The sequence below is a fragment of the Triticum urartu genome, chromosome 3 (assembly GCF_003073215.2).
Source record: "Triticum urartu cultivar G1812 chromosome 3, Tu2.1, whole genome shotgun sequence".
Taxonomy (NCBI): domain Eukaryota; kingdom Viridiplantae; phylum Streptophyta; class Magnoliopsida; order Poales; family Poaceae; genus Triticum; species Triticum urartu.
The window spans coordinates 723533157-723557046 of NC_053024.1; the positions used below are offsets into that span (position 1 = coordinate 723533157).

Below are 23890 nucleotides of genomic sequence, written 5' to 3' on the forward strand. Positions count from 1 at the left end.
CTAAACTCTATGTCTCCAGAAATCCTTGCACAGGTTGTGGGGAAGGAATCCACCTTCGAGCTGTGGACCACGGTGACGACGCTCTTGGCCTCCCAATCGCAGTCCCGGATTACAAATCCGAGGATCGCGATCACCAGCACCAAGAAGGGCAGCATGTCCAGCACTGCCTACATGGCGAAGATGAAAAGTCTTGGAGACGAACTAGCAGCCGCTGCTCGTCCTGTGTTAGACCCTGAGATGGTAGATTACATCCTTGCGGGACTTGACCGTGACTACGATGCTGTAGTTGCGGCCATCGGCACCATCAAGAACATGATCACACCCGACGACCTCTTCGCCCAAATCTCTGCCTTTGACCAAAGGATGGAGATGTTGGGTGATTCTTCTTCAGGCGGCTTCCATACATCAGCAAACGCGGCCTACAGAGGTCGCCCTCAAGATCGCGGGAAATCATATCGCGGGTGAGGTGGAAGGGGTCGTGGCCGTGCAAGGACTTGGCCACAAGGAGAATCATTCTTAGAGAATGGTGCAAGGGAGGTCTCTACTCACTCATATCATCATCACCGTCATCATGGTCGAATAAACAAGCACATGTTGTCATCAAGCTATCTTCAGCGAGGTGGCATAGTCGCCTGGGTCATCCATCATCTGTCATAGTTAGATATGTCCTTAGCAAGAATAAGCTCTCATATGAGCCTAGTGTTGAGTCAGTTTGTGATCGATGTCAACAAGCCAAAAGTCATCAATTGCTGTACCCTGTCTCTACTAGTGTATCCACTGCACCGTTGCAACTTATTTTTTTTTCAAATGTATGGGGACCAGCTCCCACATCAGTTGGCAGATTTTCTTACTATGTTAGCTTCATCGATGATTATAGTAAATTTACTTGGATTTACTTGCTAAAGAAAAGATCTGATGTATTCCAAGTTTTTATCAATTTCCAAAATCTTGTTGAACGCAAACTTAGCTCCAAAATCATCGCTATGCAAACAGATTAGGGTGGTTAGTATGAGAAGCTCAATTCTTTCTTCCAAAAACTTGGTATCTCTCATCATGTTTCTTGTCCCCATGCTCACCAGCAAAAGGATCTGCCGAAAGGAAGCATCGACACATTGTTGATGTAGGCCTTGCTTTGCTAGCAAATGCATCTATGCCACTCAAGTTCTGGGATGAAGCCTTCTTAACTGCCACCTATCTCATCAACTTGCTTCCTAGTAAGGTCATCAAGTTTGAAACACCCATCACACGTCTTCTTGGCATTGTACCAAATTACACTTCTCTTCGTATCTTTGATTGTGCTTGTTGGCCAAATCTTAGGCCTTATATGAGTTTTTCTGGGTCGATGTGCAAACGCCTCTAGTTCTACCATTATGTGAGTTTTTCTCAACCATGCATGCATATGTTTATGTCTTTGATACAGTTTATTCAAAAATAGTTAACAACTAATTTGTATTGTCAGCTTATTTCGGTTCAAGCAAACATGTCCGGCGCTTGGTAGACAGGACCTACTACTGCCCCGGGGCTCAACTAAACTGCGAGGAGATAAGTCATTATGTTTCATTGCTTGAGGATCTTAATACTGTCAAGACAAATTTTTTCCCTGAACTTAGAAATGTTAGTACTCAAAACGTGCGACCAATGGTGATCGTATTGAACTACGGTCACATCTATAATCGAAAGATGGTAAGATTTTAACTATTTGTCCTTAATTAGTGCATCTTTTGCATACATTATTTTTGAAGCTAAACTTTCATTGCTTAGTATATTAATTACTATACGATGTTCTTCAACAGGGACTTCCGATGACAGTTGTGCCTCAGTGGATCGAGACAAAAGGTCACATGTCAATGGTTAGCTTACGACCAAGATTTCCTACATTGCACATGAGTGCATTCAGGATTTCTGAAAGCGAAGAATGCTTAATAGTGAAAGATTGGAGCAAAATTGTTAACGATCGCAGAGAAGTACTAGGGGGCAGCAAGCTGAAGCGCAACCCAAGATTAGGAGACAGATTCATCTGCATGCTCCAGTATGATGAATCAGGAGAGCTATACATGTTCTATGCTATTCTACCTGAGAGGGAGCAGCAGGAGTAGCTAGTTCATGCTCTTAATTAGTACTTGTCCTCTCTCATGTTTGTATTGTCCTGAACTTCGATGTTGGTGATGATTATGTTGAAGTCGATGATATCTTTGCTTCTGTTACAAAGTGAATGTTTCTTCTTTAAGCTAGCCAGTGTTGGTGATGATTAGATAGCTAGCGGTAATGACTATGATGATTAAATAGTGGTAATTAATGACGACTACGATGATTTTTAGCTAGCTAGAGTTTATTTATTTATTAATATGCGATGATGATGATGATGACTACAACTCATTATAACGTAAAACAATCCTAAATTAAATTGATAACACAAATTTAATTGAAAAATAAAAAATAAAACAAAAACCCACAAACATTTAGTACCGGTTGGTGTTACCAACCGGTACTAAAGGGCTCCCGGCCCCCGGAGCTGGCTCGTGCCACGTGGTTTCCCTTTAGCACCGGTTCGTGCTGAACCGGTACTAAAGGGGGGGCCTTTAGTGCCCACACTTTAGTGCCGGTTACTAAACCGGCACTAAAGGGCCTTACGAACCGGTGCTATTGCCCGGTTCTGCACTAGTGATAACACGCGTAAACTTGTGTTTTGTTCAAAGAGAGGTGTGTTCTTAGGATATAGTCCAATGCACAAAGGAGTAAAATGTTTAGATGTTCCTACGGGAAGAGTTTACATATCCAGGGATGTCATTTTTGATGAGTCCATTTTCCCATTTGCATCTTTTCATCCTAATGCCGGTGCCCTTCTTCGAAAGGAGATTCTTCTCCTTCCTCAAAATCTTAGGAGTTTTGATCATGGGGGCGACAATTGTACTAACCAAAATGTTGATAATTCTACTGGTGTCAGTTCTGCTTTTATGCCTGTGCAGGTCGGTGAAGACAATGGTAAAAACGGTGAACAAAATGGTGGACAAAATGATCAAAACCATGTGGTATTTCATGCACCGCAAGAGGACGAACTTGGCGCGGAAAATGGAGGAGATCTGGCGGTGCCCTCAACTCCTGTCCACCAATCAGCCTCGGATCGCGGGGCGAGATCCGCCTCGGATTGTGTTCTGGATAGACACGGGCAGGGGTCCTGCCCGATCCAGCCGTGCGTCGCCACACCGCCGTCAAGCGGGCCCGAATCTGCCTCGCGGTCCACCCGCATGCAGGTTACAGTGGACGTGGGATCGCCTGCAACCACGGATTCTGTGGCCACCAATGCAACCTCCGCAGGATCGGCCACACAGGATTCTGCAGGATCATCTACGTCGGCGCATGCAGCAGAACCATCTGGATCTTCTGTGAACAGCTCCCCTGTTTCCACGCATACACAGCCAGCAACATCTACACGGGTGATGACGCGATTACAAAAAGGTATAAAGAATCCAAAAATTCATACTGATGGCACTATATGATATGGAATGTTGTGTATTCTAGGTGAACCGAGAACATTGAATGATGCACTAGATGATCCGAGGTGGAAGAAGGCAATGGATGAGGAATATTTTGCACTTATGAAGAACAAGACTTGGCATCTTGTGCCTGATCAGAGAGGTAAAAACATCATTGATTGTAAATGGGTGTATAGAATCAAATCAGATGGATCTATTGACAGGTACAAGGCACGTCTAGTTGCAAAGGGCTTCAAACAACACTATGGTATAGATTATGAAGATATCTTTAGCCCTGTTGTGAAAGCTGTGACTATAAGATTTGTTTTAGCTATTGCTGTATCCAGGGGCTGGAGTTTGAGATAGCTAGATGTACAGAATGCGTTCTTGCATGAGGTCTGGAAGAGGAGGTCTACATGAGACAGCCACCAGGGTATGTAAACAAGAAAACTCCACATTATGTGTGCAAACTTGACAAGGCATTATATGGGTTGAAACAAGCACCTAGAGCATGGTATGCTAGGCTGCGTTCTCAGTTAAAGTGTCTTGGCTTCATTGCATCAAAGGCTGATAAATCTTTGTTTATTTATAACAAGGCAAAGGTAGTCGTTTTCGTGCTCATATATGTTGATGACATTATTGTTGCAAGCTCCTCACAAAATGCCACTAATGCACTTCTGCATGACCTGAGCTCAGAATTTGCCTTGAAGGATCTAGGAGATTTGAATTTCTTCTTAGGCATTGAGGTCAAGAAAACTCAAGATGGCATAGTGTTGAATCAGGAAAAATATGCAAATGAACTTCTTGTTCGTATGGGAATGAAAAACTACAAGCCTGCCTCCACACCGTTGTCTTCCTCAGAAAAACTCTTAGCATATGAAGGAGAGCCTCTTCAGGAGGAAGAAAGTACAAGGTACAGAAGTGCCGTGGGAGCACTGCAATATCTAACACTCACACGTCCAGATATATCCTTTGTTGTTAACAAAGTTTATCAGTATTTGCATGCTCCTACTACTGCTCATTGGACAGCTGTCAAGAGGATTGTGAGATATGTAAATCGTACAGTGGGATTGGGACTTAATTTCAGGTGTTCTAATTCTACACTTGTTAGTGCATTTTCGGATGCTGATTGGGCAGGTTGCAGTGATGACAGGAACTCAACTGGAGGCTTTGTAGTATTTTTTGGTTACCTTTAGTGTTGCCGGCCTTCTTGTCCGCTAAGTATTTGGGGCAGTTCCGCTTCCAGTGTCCCTTTCCCTTGCAATAAAAGCACTGAGTCTCAGACTTGGGTCCATTCTTTGGCTTCTTCCCGGCAACTGGCTTACCGGGCGCGGCAACTCCCTTGTTGTCCTTCTTCTTACCCTTGCCTTTCTTGAACTTAGTGGTTTTATTCACCATCAACACTTTATGTTTCTTTTTGATCTCCACCTCCGCTGATTTCAGCATTGAATATACCTCAGGAATGGTCTTTTCCATCCCCTGCATATTGAAGTTCATCACAAAGCTCTTGTAGCTCGGTGGGAGCGACTGAAGGATTCTGTCAACGACCGTGTCATCCGGGAGATTAACTCCCAGCTGAGTCAAGCGGTTGTGCAACCCAGACATTTTGAGTATGTGCTCACTGACAGAACTATTTTCCTCCATCTTACAACTGTAGAACTTGTCAGAGACTTCATATCTCTCGACCCGGGCATGATCTTGGAAAACCATTTTCAGCTCTTCGAACATCTCATATGCTCCGTGTTGCTCAAAACGCTTTTGGAGCCCCGGTTCTAAGCTGTAAAGCATGCCGCACTGAACGAGGGAGTAATCATCAGCACGCTGCTGCCAAGCGTTCATAACGTCTTAGTTCTCTGGGATGGGTGCTTCACCTAGCGGTGCTTCTAGGACATATTTTTTCCTGGCAGCTATGAGGATGATCCTCAGGTTCCGGACCCAGTCCGTATAGTTGCTGCCATCATCTTTCAGCTTGGTTTTCTCTAGGAAAGCGTTGAAGTTGAGGTTGACATTAGTGTGGGCCATTTGATCTACAAGACATATTGTAAAGATTTTAGACTAAGTTCATGATAATTAAGTTCATCTAATCAAATTATTTAATGAACTCCCACTCAGATTAGACATCCCTCTAGTCATCTAAGTGATACATGATCCGACTCAACTAGACCGTGTCCGATCATCACGTGAGATGGACTAGTCATCATCGGTGAACATCTCCATGTTGATCGTATCTTCCATACGACTCATGTTCGACCTTTCGGTCTCTTGTGTTCCGAGGCCATGTCTATACATGCTAGGCTCGTCAAGTCAACCTAAGTGTTTTGCATGTGTAAATCTGGCTTACACCCGTTGTATGTGAACGTTAGAATCTATCACACCCGATCATCACGTGGTGCTTTGAGACAACGAACTTTCGCAACGGTGCACAGTTAGGGGGAACACTATCTTGAAATTATTATGAGGGATCATCTTATTTACTACCGTCGTTCTAAGCAAATAAGAAGCAAAAACATGATAAACATCACATGCAATCAAATAGTGACATGATATGGCCAATATCATATTGCTCCTTTGATCTCCATCTTCGGGGCGCCATGATCATCTTCGTCACCGGCATGACACCATGATCTCCATAATCATGATCTCCATCATCATGTCTTCATGAAGTTGTCTCGTCATCTATTACTTCTACTACTATGGCTAACGGTTTAGCAATAAAGTAAAGTAATTACATGACGTTTATGTTGACACGCAGGTCATAAATAAATTAAGACAACTCCTATGGCTCCTGCCGGTTGTCATACTCATCGACATGCAAGTCGTGATTCCTATTACAAGAACATGATCAATCTCATACATCACATATATCATTCATCACATCTTTTGGCCATATCACATCACACGGCACATGCTGCAAAAACAAGTTAGACGTCCTCTAATTGTTGTTGCATGTTTTTACGTGGTTGCATTAGGGTTCTAGCAAGAACGTTTCTTACCTACGTCAAAACCACAACGTGATATGCCAATTTCTATTTACCCTTCATAAGGACCCTTTTCATCGAATCCGATCCGAGTAAAGTGGGAGAGACAGACACCCGCTAGCCACCTTATGCAACTAGTGCATGTCAGTCGGTGGAACCTGTCTCATGTAAGCGTACGTGTAAGGTCGGTCCGGGCCGCTTCATCCCACAATGCCGCCGAATCAAGATAAGACTAGTAACGGCAAGTAAATTGGCAAATCGACGCCGACAACATCTTGTGTTCTACTCGTGAATAGAAACTACGCATAAACCTAGCTCATGATGCCACTGTTGGGGAACGTTGCAGAAAATAAAAAATTTCTACGCTTCACCAAGATCAATCTATGGAGTCATCTAGCAACGAGAGAGAGGAGTGCATCTACATACCCTTGTAGATCGCGAGCGGAAGCGTTCAAGAGAACGGCGATGAGGGAGTCGTACTCGTCGTGATCCAAATCACCGATGACCAAGTGCCGAACGGACGGCACCTCCGCGTTCAACACACGTACGGTTGGGGAAGACGTCTCCTCCTTCTTGATCCAGCAAGGGGGAGGGAGAGGTTGACAGAGATCCAGCAGCACGACGGCGTGGTGGTGGAAGTAGCGGGATCCCGGCAGGGCTTCGCCAAGCGCAAGCGGGAAGGAGAGGTGTTACGGAGGGAGAGGGAGGCGCCAGGAGCAAGGGTGCGGCTGCCCTCCCTCCCCTCTTTATATAGGGGCCCTGGGGGGGCGCCGGCCCTAGGAGATGCAATCTCCAAGTGGGGCGGTGGCCAAGGGGGTGGCTTCCCCCCCCCCCCAAGTCAAGTGGGGCGCCCCCCTACCCCTAGGGTTTCCAACCCTAGGCACAGGGGAGGCCCAAGGGGGCGCACCAGCCCACCAGGGGCTGGTTTCCCTTCCCACTTCAGCCCATGGGGCCCTCCGGGATAGGTGGCCCCACCCGGTGGACCCCCGGGACCCTTCCGGTGGTCCTGATACAATACCGATTACCCCCGAAACTTTCCCGATGGTCGAAACTGGACTTCCTATATATAAATCTTTACCTCCGGACCATTCCGGAACTCCTCGTGATGTCTGGGATCTCATCCGGGACTCCGAACAACTTTCGGGTTACCGCATTCTAATATCTCTACAACCCTAGTGTCACCAAACCTTAAGTGTGTAGACCCTACGGGTTCGGAAGACACGCAGACATGACCGAGACGACTCTCCGGTCAATAACCAACAGCGGGATCTGGATATCCATGTTGGCTCCCACATGCTCCTCGATGATCTCATCGGATGAACCACGATGTCGAGGATTCAATCAATCCCGTATACAATTCCCTTTGTCAATCGGTACGTTACTTGCCCGAGATTCGATCGTCGGTATCCCAATACCTCGTTCAATCTCGTTACCGGCAAGTCACTTTACTCGTACCGTAATGCATGATCCCGTGACCAAACACTTGGTCACATTGAGCTCATTATGATGATGCATTACTGAGTGGGCCCAGAGATACCTCTCCATCATACGGAGTCACAAATCCCAGTCTGGATTCGTGCCAACCCAACAGACACTTTCAGAGATACCCGTAGTGCACCTTTATAGCCACCCAGTTACGTTGTGACGTTTGGCACACCCAAAGCACTCCTACGGTATCCGGGAGTTGCACAATCTCATGGTCTAAGGAAATGATACTTGACATTGGAAAAGCTCTAGCAAACGAACTACACGATCTTGTGCTATGTTTAGGATTGGGTCTTGTCCATCACATCATTCTCCTAATGATGTGATCCCGTTATCAATGACATCTAATGTCCATAGTCAGGAAACCATGACTACTTGTTGATCAACGAGCTAGTCAACTAGAGGCTCACTAGGGACATGTTGTGGTCTATGTATTCACACATGTATTACGATTTCTGGATAACACAATTATAGCATGAACAATAGACAATTATCATGAACAAGGAAATATAATAATAAACATTTTATTATTGCCTCTAGGGCATATTTCCAACATATTCAAGTATCCTTTTATGCTATCCATAAATTCTATATCATTTCCAATCAACAATATGTCATTCACATATAATATTAGAAACGCTACAGAGCTCGCACTCACTTTCTTGTAAATACAGGCTTCTCCAATAGTCTGTATAAAACCATATGCTTTGATCACACTATCAAAACGTTTATTCCAACTCCGAGAGGCTTGCACCAGTCCATAAATGGATCGCTGGAGCTTGCACACTTTATTAGCACCCTTTGGATCGACAAAACCTTCTGGTTGCATCATATACAACTCTTCTTCCAGAAATCCATTCAGGAATGCAGTTTTGACATCCATTTGCCAAATTTCATAATCATAATATGCGGCAATTGCTAACATGATTCGGACAGACTTAAGCATCACTACGGGTGAGAAAGTCATGAGCATGATTACGCTAATGAGATTGCGGACCTCTCTCAAGCTCTTGAACTTGAACAAACCACCAAGGAATCTCTTGAGGAGACTTTTGCTCTAGAGTTATCTAGAGTGAAGGAATCTCATGATAGAGCTCTTGAGGTGGCCAATGTTTTTGAAACTAAAAATGCTAAGCTTGAAGTTGCTCATGCTAGACTCCTTGAGGATTTTGAGCACCTCGAAAATGGCTCAAGGGTCATCAAGGGTGAGCTCATCAAACTCACCGAGTCTCATGCTCAACTTGAAGCTTCTTATTCAAAAGAGCTTGCCAAGTTGCCTTCTCCTCTTGTTATTAATGATGATGCTTGTGCTACTAACTCTATTTCTTGTGAAGCATCCATTTTAAAGGAGAATGTTGACCTAAGGGCTCAACTTGAGTTGCTATCTAGCAATTATGGGAAATTGGAAGAAAGTCATGAAAAGCTTTCTAGCTCTCATGATGATCTTCTTGTATCCCATAATGTGCTAAAAATAGCTCATGAGGCTATGATTGCTAAGGTAACATCGAGTGAGCCTCATGTGGACATTAGCACTACTTTTAGTCAAAATGTTATATTGCCTTGTGCTAGTCCTCGTAATTCGTCTATGCACAACATTGGTACATCTTGTGATGAATTGCTTTCCTTGCCTTGTTGCTCCAATGATGAAGCTTATACTTCCTCTAGTACTTGTGTTGAGACTAACCATGTAGAGGAAATCAAAGAGCTCAAGGCCCAAGTCACTTCTTTGAAGAAAGACTTGGAAAAGTGTCATGAAGGGAAATCCACACTCAACAATATCTTGAGTGTGCAAAAATCCCCCAATGACAAAGGTGGACTTGGATTCAACTCCAACAAGAAGAAGAAGTCCAAGATGAACAAGAAGAAGGGCCAAGAACACGTCAAGAATTTGGCCAAGATTATTTGCTTCAAGTGCAAAATTGAAGGGCACCATGTTAGATCTTGCCCATTGAAGAAGAAGGCCATTAGTGACAAGCAACAAGGGAAGCGGCTACAAGTGCATTCTAATGCTCAGCCTCAAGTTGAAGAAAGGCCTCTTCCCAAGAAGACTCAAGCTAATGCTTCTCAAGTTGAGAAATCAAGTGAGAAGAAAGTGAAGAGTAGACGTTGCTACCTATGTCGTGAAAAAGGTCACGTCGCTTCTTCATGCACGAATGGTACCTTATCCAACCCTATTCTAATTGATGATATCTATTCTCTTGGGAAGGATAAGGTTGGCAATGTGTTTGCCAAATTTGTTGGTGCTCAAAGTGGTGTCAAGAAAAGAACCATTTGGGTAGCCAAGCCTATTGTGACTAACCTCTTAGGACCCAACTTGGTTGGGGACCAACTAGCTCATAATTGATCAATAGGTGTTGTTGGAGGTCATTGGAGACTTGGCTGCATTATGAAGAATTAAGGGGACTTCATCATTCTAATTGTCTCAAGCCAACTCATTCGGATTATCAAGTTTCTATCTTATATCCAATGTTCCTCCTTGCGGTAACTCGTGCTTAAAGTGTTTACATTGATAGTTACTTTCCCCTTTGCATGTTTGGTTTCGTTCCTTGCATGTGTTTGTATATGTTGTGCTTCCAACTTGATTATCTTGAGCAATCAAGTATGTGTGTGTTGGTTTGCATCATGTATGTGTGTGTCATGCGTTGAGCCTTTTGCATCTTGTTTATTTCTTAGTTGGCTCTTGTGAGAGATTAATGGAATATCCCATTATGGGGAAGTGATGTGCTTTGTGCACCTCACAATCCTATAAATGTGTGTACATGAGTAATACCATCTAGTATTGATATTTCAAGATTATCTAGTCGCTATGTGGTATGTCTTCTCATGAGAAATTCAAATTCTAAATAGTCCATTAATTATCTCTTGTTGGATCCTTTTATTTGCCTCTTGTTTATCCTTAATTGGTATCACATTATGGGGGAGTAATATGATATGTATATATTACTAGCCTAGAAAATGTGTACATTTGAGATATTGTCACCTAGAGTTGATATTGTAAATTATCTTGTTCCTAGGTGGCATGTTAGCTCTACAAGTTGCAATTTTCTTTTTGTTTGGTGTGAAGATGATGTTGGATATCCTTGCTATCTACCACCGGGAATTATTTCCATTTACTTCTTGTCTTTTGACAATTGGTACTCACTTGTGTGGTAGAATTTATTGACCATCTTTACATTGGCTTTTGGTTTTATTTGCTTTTTCTCTTGCCAAGGAATGTATCAACTCCCTTTGTCTTCCATACCACTTGTGGATCTTGTTTATTTCTTGATCTTGTCTAGTGTTTTCTAGATATAGTGAAAGTGGTGATCCCACCTTGTGCATTTTGTATTTAAATGCAAATTCTCTATATTGCACTAGTCTTGGGGGAGCTATCCTATTTTCTATCAAACACTCATCTTGCGATCCTTATCAAGTGTGTGTTGGTGGAAGGCAAGCCGTTTTCATTTTGGTACTTTGTGCCATCATGAAACTTTGTAGAGAGCTTGGTTTGTTTGGAACCATCCTCTCTTTTGGAAGTTTGATATCTTTTATTTTGAGTGTATCAACGGATATCTCATTCCTTGATGTATCTTTTATGGATATCCTCCAAGTGATGTTTTATTCATTTGGTATCTTTTCTTCACTTGGTTTTTATTTGTCATTTGGTATCGGTTCTTGAAGGTCTTGAGCATGCATATTTACTTCATGTAGTCTCTATGGCATGCCTTCTTTATTTGACCCAATATATAGGGAAACTCCACCAAGTCTCAAATTGGATGAGATGTGCATGAAATTCATTTCCTTCTCTATATGCACATATATATGTGGAGTTTGTCCTATATAATTGTTTCTAACTCTTTGGTCCTAATGAGTTTGGGTACCGTTTAGTTTGTGTTGTTCTTCTAGGAACAATTGGAGATGCATTGGATGCTCGGCTCACTAACAAGGGAGGTGTTGTCACCATGTGCTTATTGGAGTCTAGCTAGGATGATCAATGAACTACTATCCACCTTCAATTGGTATCTACTACATCCTTCCAATGGTATCTCGGTAACAAGTATCATCATCTACTTCATGCACACATTTCTTGCATCAACCTTGTGTAGGTTGTATCATGGCATGCAATTCATTCTTTCATGTGATACTTGTTTCCTTTCTCAAAGCATCCCAACAATGATCTCTTGTTGCTAGTTGTGATGTCTTTGATGCTCGTGTGGTTGGAACTCATTTATATACAATAAGACCATATCTAGCCATGTGCTATGCCTTCAAGCAAATATCTTATTGGTATATTTATGACTTCCTTGTGGATATCTTATTCTTTCCCTTTTGCAACAATTTCATGTGTACATCCTTCTTTGTGGATTGATATCATCATGATCTCATCTACCTAGAATCCTATACACTTGAGAGAATCTGCATATCTAATTGATATCCCCTTCTTTCACGTCCACCTTTTTCTTTCTTGTATTATTTCTTTGGTGGCTCCTTGAAGGTGTGTGTCTTGAGTGTGTGTCTTATCTCGTTGCATCTTGATGCACTCTTGTGTGGTGAAGATTATTTTCCTCATGCTTATCTCTACGAGGCTTTTGCCATGTTAATTGGTATCCCTCGTCTTGATGAGGCTTTCATCTTCTATCTTCACCATGGGTTGTCGCAAGCTTTGTTGTTATATTTTTAGTGAGCTTGTGAACCCATTTGCTAGTGGGTGTGTGTGGGAAGGAATTTCATGCACCGTGTATCTCATTTATCCAAGACTATGTTGATGCTTAATGCTCATCATTATTTTAGTCTTCTCAAGTGCTTTGCCATGACTCACACACATCATGTTGGTTGAGCCTATTCTTAAGTTGCCTCTTTTACATGTTGCTCAACCATGTGTTTGCTGCAAGTACTAGGCTTTGTTTCCTATATGCTCACTTGCACTTGTTGTAAGTTTCTATTGATTTTGGGGGAGCTATGATCCTATTTTGTGCACTTTGTATCCAAATACAAAAATTCTTATGTGTGCACAAATCATGGGGAGCTCCTCTAGTTTTCTTTAGAACACTCCTTTACTCATATCATAATATCCTTATTCATGTGGCTCATAGGATCTTCGGACTAGTTGGTTCAATTGATATCCGTTGATTGCTTGCTTCAATTGGTATCTTTTGATTGCTTGATTGCTTGTTTCTCTCTTTGTTATGTCTTTGTGGCATATCATTTTTTTGCAATCTTTGGGCCTCAATATAGTTTGTGTTCCTCCAAGTATTTACCTTTGGATATGTGTATTGCATTCCACTCTCTTGTTGAGAAATACACAATTTATGGAGGACCACAATTTATATTGGCCTTCTTAGCTTTTCGCCCATTTTGGCAATCGATGCCAATGGGGAAGAAGTTTCAGAGAGTTTTGTGGAGAAGTTTTCAGTGTTTTGCATTGCTTTGGTACTGTTCCTAAGCATTTGCATCTCTTCTCATGCATCATTGGTTTGTTGCATTGCATGGTGATGCATAATTCCTTATATAAACTCTCTTGAAAGTGATTGTCATCAAGTACCAAAATGGGGGAGATTGAAAGGACATGCGGTGCCCCCATGTGTGGTTTTGGTAATTGATGACATTCTCTATGAACTAATGATTGCATTGAGTTATATTTGAAGGATTTGTCCATAGGCATTTCTTGAAGTCCATGTGTTGGTTTCAAGGAGTTTATGAGTTTACCAAGGTGCTATTAAGGAATTATCCAAAGATTGGTCATGTGAGTATTGAGCTTATTGCAAGCATGTCTTGAAGAAGAAGATTGTGTGATCATTCATGTTTACCTTCAAGACATCATCCAAATGAAGAGAGTTGGAAAGAGTCAAGGTTGATCAAGACTAAGTACAGAGAGTGATTCAAGTTGATTATCACACAAAGCTTAGAAGATGTACCGAGTGGGATCAAGTGATCTCACGGTTTTGTAAGCATTGTCCATTGCGCTTTGTGTACTAACCCATGGTCTTTGTGAGAGTTCTATGTGGGGTTAGGTTTGCTTCCATGGGCTTGCGTCAAGAGGATGATCACATACAACCCATGGAGGATGACATCAAATCAAGGTTCTGTTGTGCAAGTTCAAGTGAAGCATCACGAAGAAATCATGCTTTTAGCTTGCCGTCCATTGTGGTGATAATGGACTTGTGAAGGTGTGCCGAAGAGTGACTCACCCATGGTGGAGTATGGGGGAGCCATCAACTAGCCTTCATCGAGCCAACGCAATCACGAAAGGTGGTCTAACTTGAGGGAGTCAAGATCGTCATTATCTAGCTCAAGTGGAGTTCGTGCAAGGCAAAGGTTTGCCCTTGATAGGTTTTCTATTTTACCGGTCTCATGGTGATAGTTGGAGACCGGGTTATAGGATCGATAGCCGTACTATCAAGGGGGGCTCTAAAGTGAGTAGCTTGATCGTATCGTTCGTCGAGAGCTCAAACCATTGCATCCTTGCATCATCTTTCTTGATTCTTATTTGTATCTTCTATTATTGAGGTTTTAGAGCTTGTGGTTATCTTCGCGACAAGCTCTAGTACATCGAAACTGGATTTCATTTGCTTCTTCTATTGCGTTTTCGGTGTTGGAGGTTTTACCAGTCTCTTTCGAGGAAGGGTTCTCACCTATTTATCTTGGGACTTTTATCATGTGCTTCTTATTGTTATTTCTATCAAGATTGTGTTAGGAAATGTCGTTAGCTTTCCAACAAACTTGGTTTCGTCGAATTCGGAGTCTGTTTGCAGAAGTTCTGTCAGTTTTCATGTCCTTAAAAGGGGCTGCTGTGGATGTAATTTTTTAGTACCGCCCTTGCGAGCGGTACTACCGCTTGGAGCAGTACTACCGCGGCTCCTGAGCGGTAGTACCGCTCCAGAGCTGTACTACCGCGGCTCCTGAGTGGTAGTACCACTCCGGACCAAAATCTCGTGTTTTGCTCAACGGATGTAGGCACGAAAGTATTTTTTTTTAGTACCGCTCGCAAGCAGTAGTACCGCTACCATTTGCGGTAGTACCACTATCCCTAGCGGTAGTACCGTGAGGACGAGCGGTAGTACCGCTCCGGCGGTTCTACTGGCCTTTTGCCTCTTCGTTGTTGTTTTTTCAAAGGGGTACTACCGCCCTAGCGGTAGTACCGCTCCTTGGAGCGGTAGTACCACTCTGTGCGGGCTGTGAGCATGACAGTTGGATTTTTCCCCACCTATAAAAGGGGGTCTTCTTATCCAATGAACCTTATCCTTTGAGCTCTTGTTCTTCCCCCATTGCTGACCTTCTTCGAGCTTGCTAACTCTCAATCCCTCCATGGATTTTTGCTAGTTTTTGAGGGAAAAGAGAGAGGAGATCTAGATCCACATTTCCACCAATCACTTTCTCCTCTATGTGAGGGGAACCCCTTGGATCTAGATCTTGGAGTTCTTGGTGTTCTCCTTCTTGTTCTTCCTCTCATTTTCCTCCCTAGCATTAGTTGCTTCGGTGGGATTTGAGAGAGAAGGACTTGGGCACTCCGTGTGCCCTTGCCATTGCATTTGGTGCATCGGTTTGAGTTCTCCACGGTGATACGTGGAAGTTACAAGTTGAGAAGCTTATTACTCTTGGGTGCTTGGTACCCTTGATATTGTTCCTCTTGGGTGCTTGGGCGCCCTAGACGGTTGGTGGTGTTCGGAGCTCAATCATTGTGGTGTAAAGCTCCGGGCAAGCGTCGGGGTCTCCAATTAGGTTGTGGAGATCGCCCCGAGCAATTTGACGGGTACCAGTGACCGCCCCCAAGGGTTGCCAAAGTGTACGGGTTCGGTGACCGCCCCCAAGGGTTGCCATTTGCACAGGTTCGGTGACCGCCCTCAAGGGTCCCTTAGTGGAATCACGGCATCTTGCATTGTGCGAGGGCGTGAGGAGATTACGGTGGCCCTAGTGGCTTCTTGGGGAGCATTGTGCCTCCACACCGCTCCAAACGGAGATTACCATCCGCAAGGGTGTGAACTTCGGGATACATCATCGTCTCCGCATGCCTCGGTTATCTCTTACCCGAGCCCCTTTACTTATGCACTTTACTTTGTCATAGCCGTAGTGTTCCTTGTTATATATCTTGCTATCACATAGTTGTTTATCTTGCTTAGCATAAGTTGTTGGTGCACATAGGTGATCCTAGTTGTTTTAGGTTTTGTGCTTGACAAATTAACCGTTAGGTTTATTCTACATTTGTTCAAGCCTAAACCGTAATTATTTTAAAGCGCCTATTCACCCCCCCTCTAGGCGACATCCACGATCTTTCATCGGTTGTTATGTTGACAATGAAAGTATGCCGCTCAAAATATTATTTATCTCTATTTCAAAAATCGAGCTCTGGCACCTCTACAAATCCCTTCTTCCCTCTGCGAAGGGCCTATCTATTTACTTTTATGTTGAGCCATCATCCTCTTATTAAAAAGCACCAGTTGGACAGTACCGCTGTCATATGCATCCATTACTATTAATTTATATTGAGTATGACTATGATTGGATCTCTTTTACCATGAATTACAATGTCTAGTCAGTCCTTGATCTTCAGAGGTGCTCTGCATTTATGTTTTGCGGTTTCAGAAAGGGCTAGCGAGATACCATCTTGTTATATCATATTATGATTGTTTTGAGAAAGTGTTGTCATCCGAGATTTATTATTACTGCTCGCTAGTTGATTATGCCATTGATATGAGTAAACATGAGACCTAAGTGTTATTGTGAATATGGTTAGTTCATAATCTCTGCTGAAAACTTGAAAGCTGGCTTTACATATTTACAACAACAAGAGCAAACAGAGTTTGTAAAAGTTTTTCTTTATCACTTTCAGTTTGTCAACTGAATTGCTTGAGTACAAGCAAAGGTTTAAGCTTGGGGGACTTGATACGTCTCCATCGTATCTACTTTTCCAAACACTTTTGCCCTTGTTTTGGACTCTAACTTGCATGATTTGAATGGAACTAACCCGGATTGACGCTGTTTTCAGCAGAATTGCCATGGTGTTATTTTTGTGCAAAAATAAAAGTTCTCGGAATGACCTGAAACTTCACGGAGAATATTTTTGGAATATATACAAATACCGGCGAAAGAATCAAGACCAGGGGGCCCACACCCTATCCATGAGGGTGGGGCGCGCCCCCTGTCTCGTGGGCCCCCTGATGCTCCACCTACCTCAACTCCAACTCCATATATTCACGTTCGGGGAGAAAAAAATCGGAGAGAAGGATTCATCGCGTTTTACGATATGGAGCCGCCACCAAGTCCTAAACTCTCCTGGGAGGGCTGATCTGGAGTCCGTTCGGGGCTCCAGAGAGGGGAATCCGTCGCCGTCGTCATCATCAAACATCCCCCATCACCAATTTCATGATGCTCACCGCCGTGCGTGAGTAATTCCATCATAGGCTTGCTGGACGGTGATGGGTTGGATGAGATTTATCATGTAATCGAGTTAGTTTTGTTAGGGTTTGATCCCTAGTATTCACTATGTTCTGAGATTGATGTTGTTATGACTTTGCTATACTTAATGCTTGTCACTAGGGCCCGAGTACCATGAATTCAGATCTGAACCTATTATGTTTTCATGAATATATGTGAGTTCTTGATCCTATCTTGCAAGTCAATAGTCACCTACTATGTGTTATGATCCGGCAACCCCGAAGTGACAATAATCGGGACCACTCCCGGTGATGACCGTAGTTTGAGGAGTTTATGTATTCACTAAGTGCTAATGCTTTGGTCCGGTACTCTATTAAAAGGAGGCCTTAATATCCATTAGTTTCCAATGGGACCCCGCTGCCACGGGAGGGTAGGACAAAAGATGTCATGCAAGTTCTTTTCCATAAGCACGTATGACTATATTCGGAATACACGCCTACATTACATTGATTAACTGGAGCTAGTTCTGTGTCACCCTATGTTATAACTGTTGCATGAAGAATCGCATCCGACATAATTATCCATCATTGATCCAATGCATACGAGCTCACATATTGATCTTTGCTTAGTTACTTTACCGTTGCCACTGTTACAATCATTATAAAACTGCTACTGTTATCTTTGCCACTGTTACCATTACTTCCATACTACTTTGCTACTAAATACTTTGCTGCAGATATTAAGTTATCCAGTTGTGGTTGAATTGACAACTCAACTGCTAATACTTGAGAATATTCTTTGGCCCCCCTTGTGTCGAATCAATAAATTTGGGTTGAATACTCTACCCTCAAAAACTGTTGCGATCCCCTATACTTGTGGGTTATCAAATACTATCAAGGTTATTCCTGTTCCTTCAGCTACCCGATGCAATTTATGCACATATGTTGTGTCTTCGTCATGGAAACCACCAGCAGATGGTTACTGTAAATTTCATGTGGATGGAGGGCTCTCCTGTAATGGGGAAGTAGGCGCGTCAGCCGCAGTGTGCAGAGGGAGAGATGGAGGCTACTTAGGGTATTCGTCGATCGTTCTACCAGGACTAAGAGAACCGGCAACCCTAGAGATGCTAGCTTGTCGTGAAGCATTGGCATTAGCAGAAGACCTCGCGCTGACAAAGATCATTATTGCATGTGATAACAAGACCGTAGTAGATGATAACAATGAAGGTAAACACTCGGCTATGCTTGATCAGGGTCGCCATTTGTGGCTTATTCATCCTCATGACCCAACATGCATTCCCATAAACATTCACACAGATCAATAAAGTGTTGGCAATCCTAAAAAAAACCTGGTCGTGCTTTTGGGAAGCTTTTGGGTAGGTTTTCCCCCATTTTTTCTTCTTCTGTGTTTTTCGTGAGGTTTTCCTTTGTTCCCATTCATCTTATTTATTTTTGTTTTTACAAAAAAAATGTTCATGATTGTTTTTTAAAAAGTTTATGCGTTCCAAAAATATTTTCATGACATTTGTATAAACATTTAAAAAAGTTTGCACGGCTAAAATGAAATTTCATATCATTCAATAAAATGTGTTTAACATGTGTTAAGAAATGTGTTTAAAATGAAATTTCATGTGTATGCGACAAATGTAGAACGTGCATTGGAAAAAGGTAGTCACGTATCTAAAAAATGGAAAACAAAAACCCTCGAGAAAACCAATAAAGAAACACAGATGACCTTAGAAAAACAAAGAAAGAAACGAAGAGAAAACCGTAGATTAGCGCCCGTTACTGGACTGGCCCATTCGCCGCGCCTTGTAGGTAGGCGATCGAGTGCTACATCTCGCAGCCGGCGCACACGGCTTGAATCAAACAAAATGGAATTTGTCTATTATTTTTAGGGTGAACATGCTTTACTTTATTGACCTAAAGAACATTTTACAGCAATAATAGAAGTATCGAAGGGTCGTAAGAACAACAGGTGGCGACCCTCATCTAAGTGTAAATTTTCAAAAAAAAAAGAGAAAAGATTGGCACAAGGTTCTGATCTCCTTCACAACTGGTGCAATGATCCCCAAGGTTCCGATTTGAATGTGGGATTCACGATCTGCACATCGCCCAAAATCACGTCGTCCATCTCTGATTCTTTGAGCTTCATGTTTTTCATGGCTGGTTCTTCTAGATCAAAAGCACTATTTCCCTTTGTCCTTCCTGCTGTGGAGACACCCGCACCATTAGATGATGATGCTGCCGCCATCAGGACGAATGGAAAACCGTTACTCTCCGCACAACACCTAGACCGGGTGGAAGGGCAGCCCTAGCGCGCGCAGGAAGAGGGAGGGCGGATCGAAGTGGCCGGAGTTTGTAGAAAACCTCAACGGCGATGTGGAGTTGCCGGAGTAGGGTAGATTTCTAATCAAGACAAATGGAATTTGTCAACAAAAAATGAAAAATCAAACCAAATTTTCTTTTGAGCGGTAAAAAAAATCAAACCAAATGGAATGAGTAACGGAAGCGAAACGGGCCTGCTTTCTTCTTTAGGCCCAGCCTGGGGAAAGGCTAAGATAGTCCATGCCTCCTCCATGGCCTCCCCTAAATTGCAGCACAGTCTCGCTCGGTCAGCAGAGTCTCCTCCACACGATCCCTAAAAAAACACGAAACCCTAGCGCCGAATCGCGATCCCCTTTCCCTTCGCCGTCACCACGATCCCACCCCGTGTGACCGCCGATCTGGTGCCGATGCCGCAGAAGAAGCGCCCCCGCCGTAGGAGGTCTCCTCGCGAAGGATCCTCCCGCCGGCGCCGTGGTGAAGATGGCGCATGGTTGTCTGGATCCCTTGTCGAATCGGATGGCAGCAGCAGCAGCACGTCCGGAATCCCTCGCCCAGCCGTCGGACACCCGGCCGGCTCGCAAGTACGAGTCCAGGTACCATGAGATGCTCGCCTCGTGCCTCGCCGTGCTGCCTCTACCAGCCTACGCCGACGGCGAAGGCCCAGATCTCCCTTCTGCTGAAACTTTCGAAGCCCTCGTTCGTCCTTATTTCTATGATGACCAGCTGCGGGCTGCTCTGGTAGAGTACCAAGTCCACAAGTTCTCGAGCCGACCAGAGGATGTCCATGGACGAGATGGAGATTCAGGAGAAGTTGATTCGTCCTCCTCACTGATGGATGATATCCCCGAGGAGGAATTCGAGGCAGACGATGCACGGCTCAGGTCTCACATAGTACATGAAGTTGACACCGAGGATAGATTGGATGAAGAGGAGGCGAACAGGCTCTGTCACAAGTACGCACGATACCGCCTCAAAGCTTGCATGGTTAGTGTCTCCCCCATTTTCAATCCAATGCTCCTCCTGCATGCCTGTCAATCTAATGTATCTACCTGACTCATCTGTCCTTGTGTGTACGTAGTTGCTCAAAGGAGTGCCTATTGACGATGCTGCATTCGACTCCCAGTACCCTCCAGACCTTCCCTTGGACAACCACCGTCTTTACCATGAAGATGAAGCCTTGGGCTGGTGGTTTGACTTGGGCACCTCTTCACCCGCGTCCTTGAGCGACTATCAGCGGCTAGTCCCTTGTAATGAAGTAAGTATGTTTGTACTCCTCTGTAAACAAATATAAGACTTTCAGCTCAGTAATGCATCTAGATTTCTTCTTCTCTTTACCTTTGAAGTTTGAATGGGTGGCAGCAATTACTTGCTTAATCTGTCCTTTGGAAGTATATATATATGAACACCTGAGCCAATATCAATGCATTTCCTTCATTCTTTTTAGCATGGCGAAATGCAAAAATAAAGCTATGGATGTCCCTTCCTTCTGAGATTAAGCACAGTTTAAAATATGTGTGATTCTGATAAATCGTGTAAGATCTCAGAATGTGTGCACCGTACAAGAAGAATACCTTCTTCCCCGAGAGTTGTTGGTGCATGGCTTTTCATCAATTAAAAACATATAGAGTTTCATATACTGATGCATTTTTTGCAAGGAGCAAGCTTGTTTTTTTTTCTTTAAAAAGAAACCAAGAGGTCCATGCTCCCAAAATACGCGTGCCATCCCTTCTTTTGTATTTGTAATCAGGTTTTTTTGCCTGATTTCTCGAGTGCCCATATTTTTTGACATGTTCCAGTACCATGTGTGTTTCTTCTTTTTTTTGGACTTTTTTCGAGTGCGCAAGTACTCCAAATTTCTTGAAGTGTGCAACTACTTGAATCAGTAATAGCCGCACACACAATCCTAAGAGCATCATTCCACGCCCTTATGTCCGCTGCATGTTATTCTCACGGCAGCAGTAATATGTTGCTTCCCTTCTTTTCTTGGTGCAGGGGGGCGTTGAGTATGAAAGTTGGAATGAATACCGAGAGTTTTATAGCACCCCTGAAACTGATAGAGATTATCTGCTCTACTGGGAAACGATTGTGAAGGATCTTAAGGTATGCATGGTGTAACTATCGGCTGCTCAAGTTTAAAACTCTGCTCTGTAAATTTTTTTTGGGACTAACAACCATTTGGTCTTGACAGTGGATTGAAGAACATGCGCTTAAAGGCTATATGGAGGTACACACCTATACGACCTCTCAAAACAATGTAATGACAACTAGTCTCTATATGCGCATAGTAGCATCACAATAACTTGTCTGTCCTACTATTTAGTGGCATGAATTGCGTGCAAAAGCTTGGCGCCAAGCAGTTAGGATTGCTACTAGGTTCGAAAACATTCCTCTGGGGCTAGCATATTATGGTTTCCAGGTATGGTTCATCTGTCCCTTGCTTATTTAGATTGCAAGCTCTGGTTATGGTTGTGTTTGACAATTGTGGTCTTTTGATTAAATTAAGGAGTATACAACGAGCAATTATCTCGAGTCCGTGAAAGATCTTGACTCTGTGTTTTTTGAGATTTGGAAGCTGGTCAATGGGTCTGATCAGGTCAGCATTGTACATCATAACTAATAACAATGTCATTTTATTGGTTGGATCTGTTATTGCCTTTTAACCTTGATGTTGTTTTCTTCTTTGTTGGACAACTTTTAGATGTCTTTCAGAGATGCTATGAAGCATGTGTATGAGGAGAACCTGTTTCCATTACGCAAACGTGATTTGGAGCACGAGCTGAGTCAACCTGTCTCGTTGGGATTGGAGAAAAAAGTAAGGTTCTTTTTCTTTTCTGTTCAGACTTTCTATTTGCTGTTTCATTGGTTAATTAGTTTATCTCTTACGATGCAAATTGCTTTGATCACCTCTCCTTTTAGTTTCGACGGTGCACAGCGGGCGTCAATAAGGAAGTAAGTACACGTACACTGGTGTGGTCTCGCATACATTGTAATCCATTATGTAGACTATATCCTCACATCTGATGTCTCTCCTTTGTGTGTATGTTTATATATAGGTTCCAGAGTGGCTAGCGCGTGTGTTAATTTCGCAGGAAGTTAGTTTCAAGGTATATATATGTTGTATACATATTGGGAGGCAATATTGTTTCCCCTTGCAGGTTCTGTACGTAATAGCTCATTGTTTCCAATTTCAGTGTGATCTGCCAAGGAGGTATGTGCATTATGCCAGGAAGAAGCTCAAGATTGCAGAAATCATAGGTTTGATTCCCATATCCAAGATACCAGCCTAGTGTGTTTATTGCTGGCGTGCGTGGTGTGGTCTTTTGGGGTCAGTTTCAGAAACAGAAGTGTAATATCTATCCCGATCCCAAGGTAGCTACTCCATGTATGGTTAAATGCCTGTGCATGTGATTTATTTCTGGCGCCCCTGGAGCAAATTGATGATATTTTTACCCAACTAAAAGTGCGTCCCTAATCTTGTGTCAATCTGGCCATGATTATGAATCATGGATTTATGGCATGTTGTTTTGTCAGAAATATGTTCAACCGGCTGGCAGGTTCTAACTTATAGTGAATGGTATTTTTCAGTAGGTCGAACATTTATAAAGTCTATACTAAGGAAAGACAGTCTTTAGTTTTGAAAATGCAGTAGAAATTCATGTCTAAAACTTTCCATCAAAGAAAAAGTAACTGGTGAAAATCTAGAAATTTCCTCTGAGGACTGTTGGATCAGTAGTGGACTTCATGGATCAAAGGTATGTGTGACTCACAATCCACTTAATCGCGAGTTAGCAGATAAATCCCTCACTCTATTCAATTACTTGAGGATTTAGTTATACCGTAGGAGAAAATTGACCACCTACATAACCTAGGTGCCTACACGATGGCTTGCCTTAGTGACGTCGACTGGCGGCCTGGGCGCTGCCCATGAACCGGTTACTCGATGACTGCAGCTCCGCCACACATGAGGGTGGCTTGTGGCCGCGCAGCTGCCCCTCGCGCGCGCAGCAACGACTGCACCTTTTTTTTATTTTATCTGGCAACGCACCACTCAATCTTAACAAATAATGTTATATCTCCTGCTCTACCTAATCTATCCTTCCTTAATAATAAATAGGCTATTGTTTCTTGCGGTACGTCCTTGAAATTGCCCTCAAAATTGCGAAACATTCCCCACCAATGCCATATGCCATAAGTTATAAAAAAACCGTTTTGCACAGAGGAATCCTCTGCATGGGCCGGCCCATGAATAGGGGACCTCCTATCCTGCGCTACGCGC

General features: G+C 43.2%; 1 protein-coding gene across 1 annotated transcript; it reads left to right on the forward strand.

The window, feature by feature from the left end:
* The first annotated feature begins 19880 nt into the window (after nt 1-19880).
* LOC125546227 lies at nt 19881-23086 on the forward strand. The gene is made up of 10 exons (XM_048710389.1): nt 19881-20598; nt 20693-20869; nt 21607-21714; nt 21803-21838; nt 21935-22030; nt 22118-22207; nt 22313-22426; nt 22531-22563; nt 22668-22718; nt 22806-23086. The coding sequence occupies exons 1-10, from the start codon at nt 20095-20097 to the stop codon at nt 22899-22901; spliced, it is 1305 nt and encodes a 434-aa protein (XP_048566346.1). The 5' UTR covers nt 19881-20094; the 3' UTR covers nt 22902-23086.
* Nucleotides 23087-23890: the final 804 nt, after the last annotated feature.

Excerpts from the sequence above, each read along its gene's own strand:
- LOC125546227 (XM_048710389.1), top strand. The coding sequence starts at position 20,095 with ATGGCGCATGGTTGTCTGGATCCCTTGTCGAATCGGATGGCAGCAGCA. Across the intron at positions 20,870-21,606 it reads GGCTAGTCCCTTGTAATGAA|GGGGGCGTTGAGTATGAAAG; the intron begins GTAAGTATGTTT and ends TTCTTGGTGCAG. Across the intron at positions 22,719-22,805 it reads CGCAGGAAGTTAGTTTCAAG|TGTGATCTGCCAAGGAGGTA; the intron begins GTATATATATGT and ends TTCCAATTTCAG.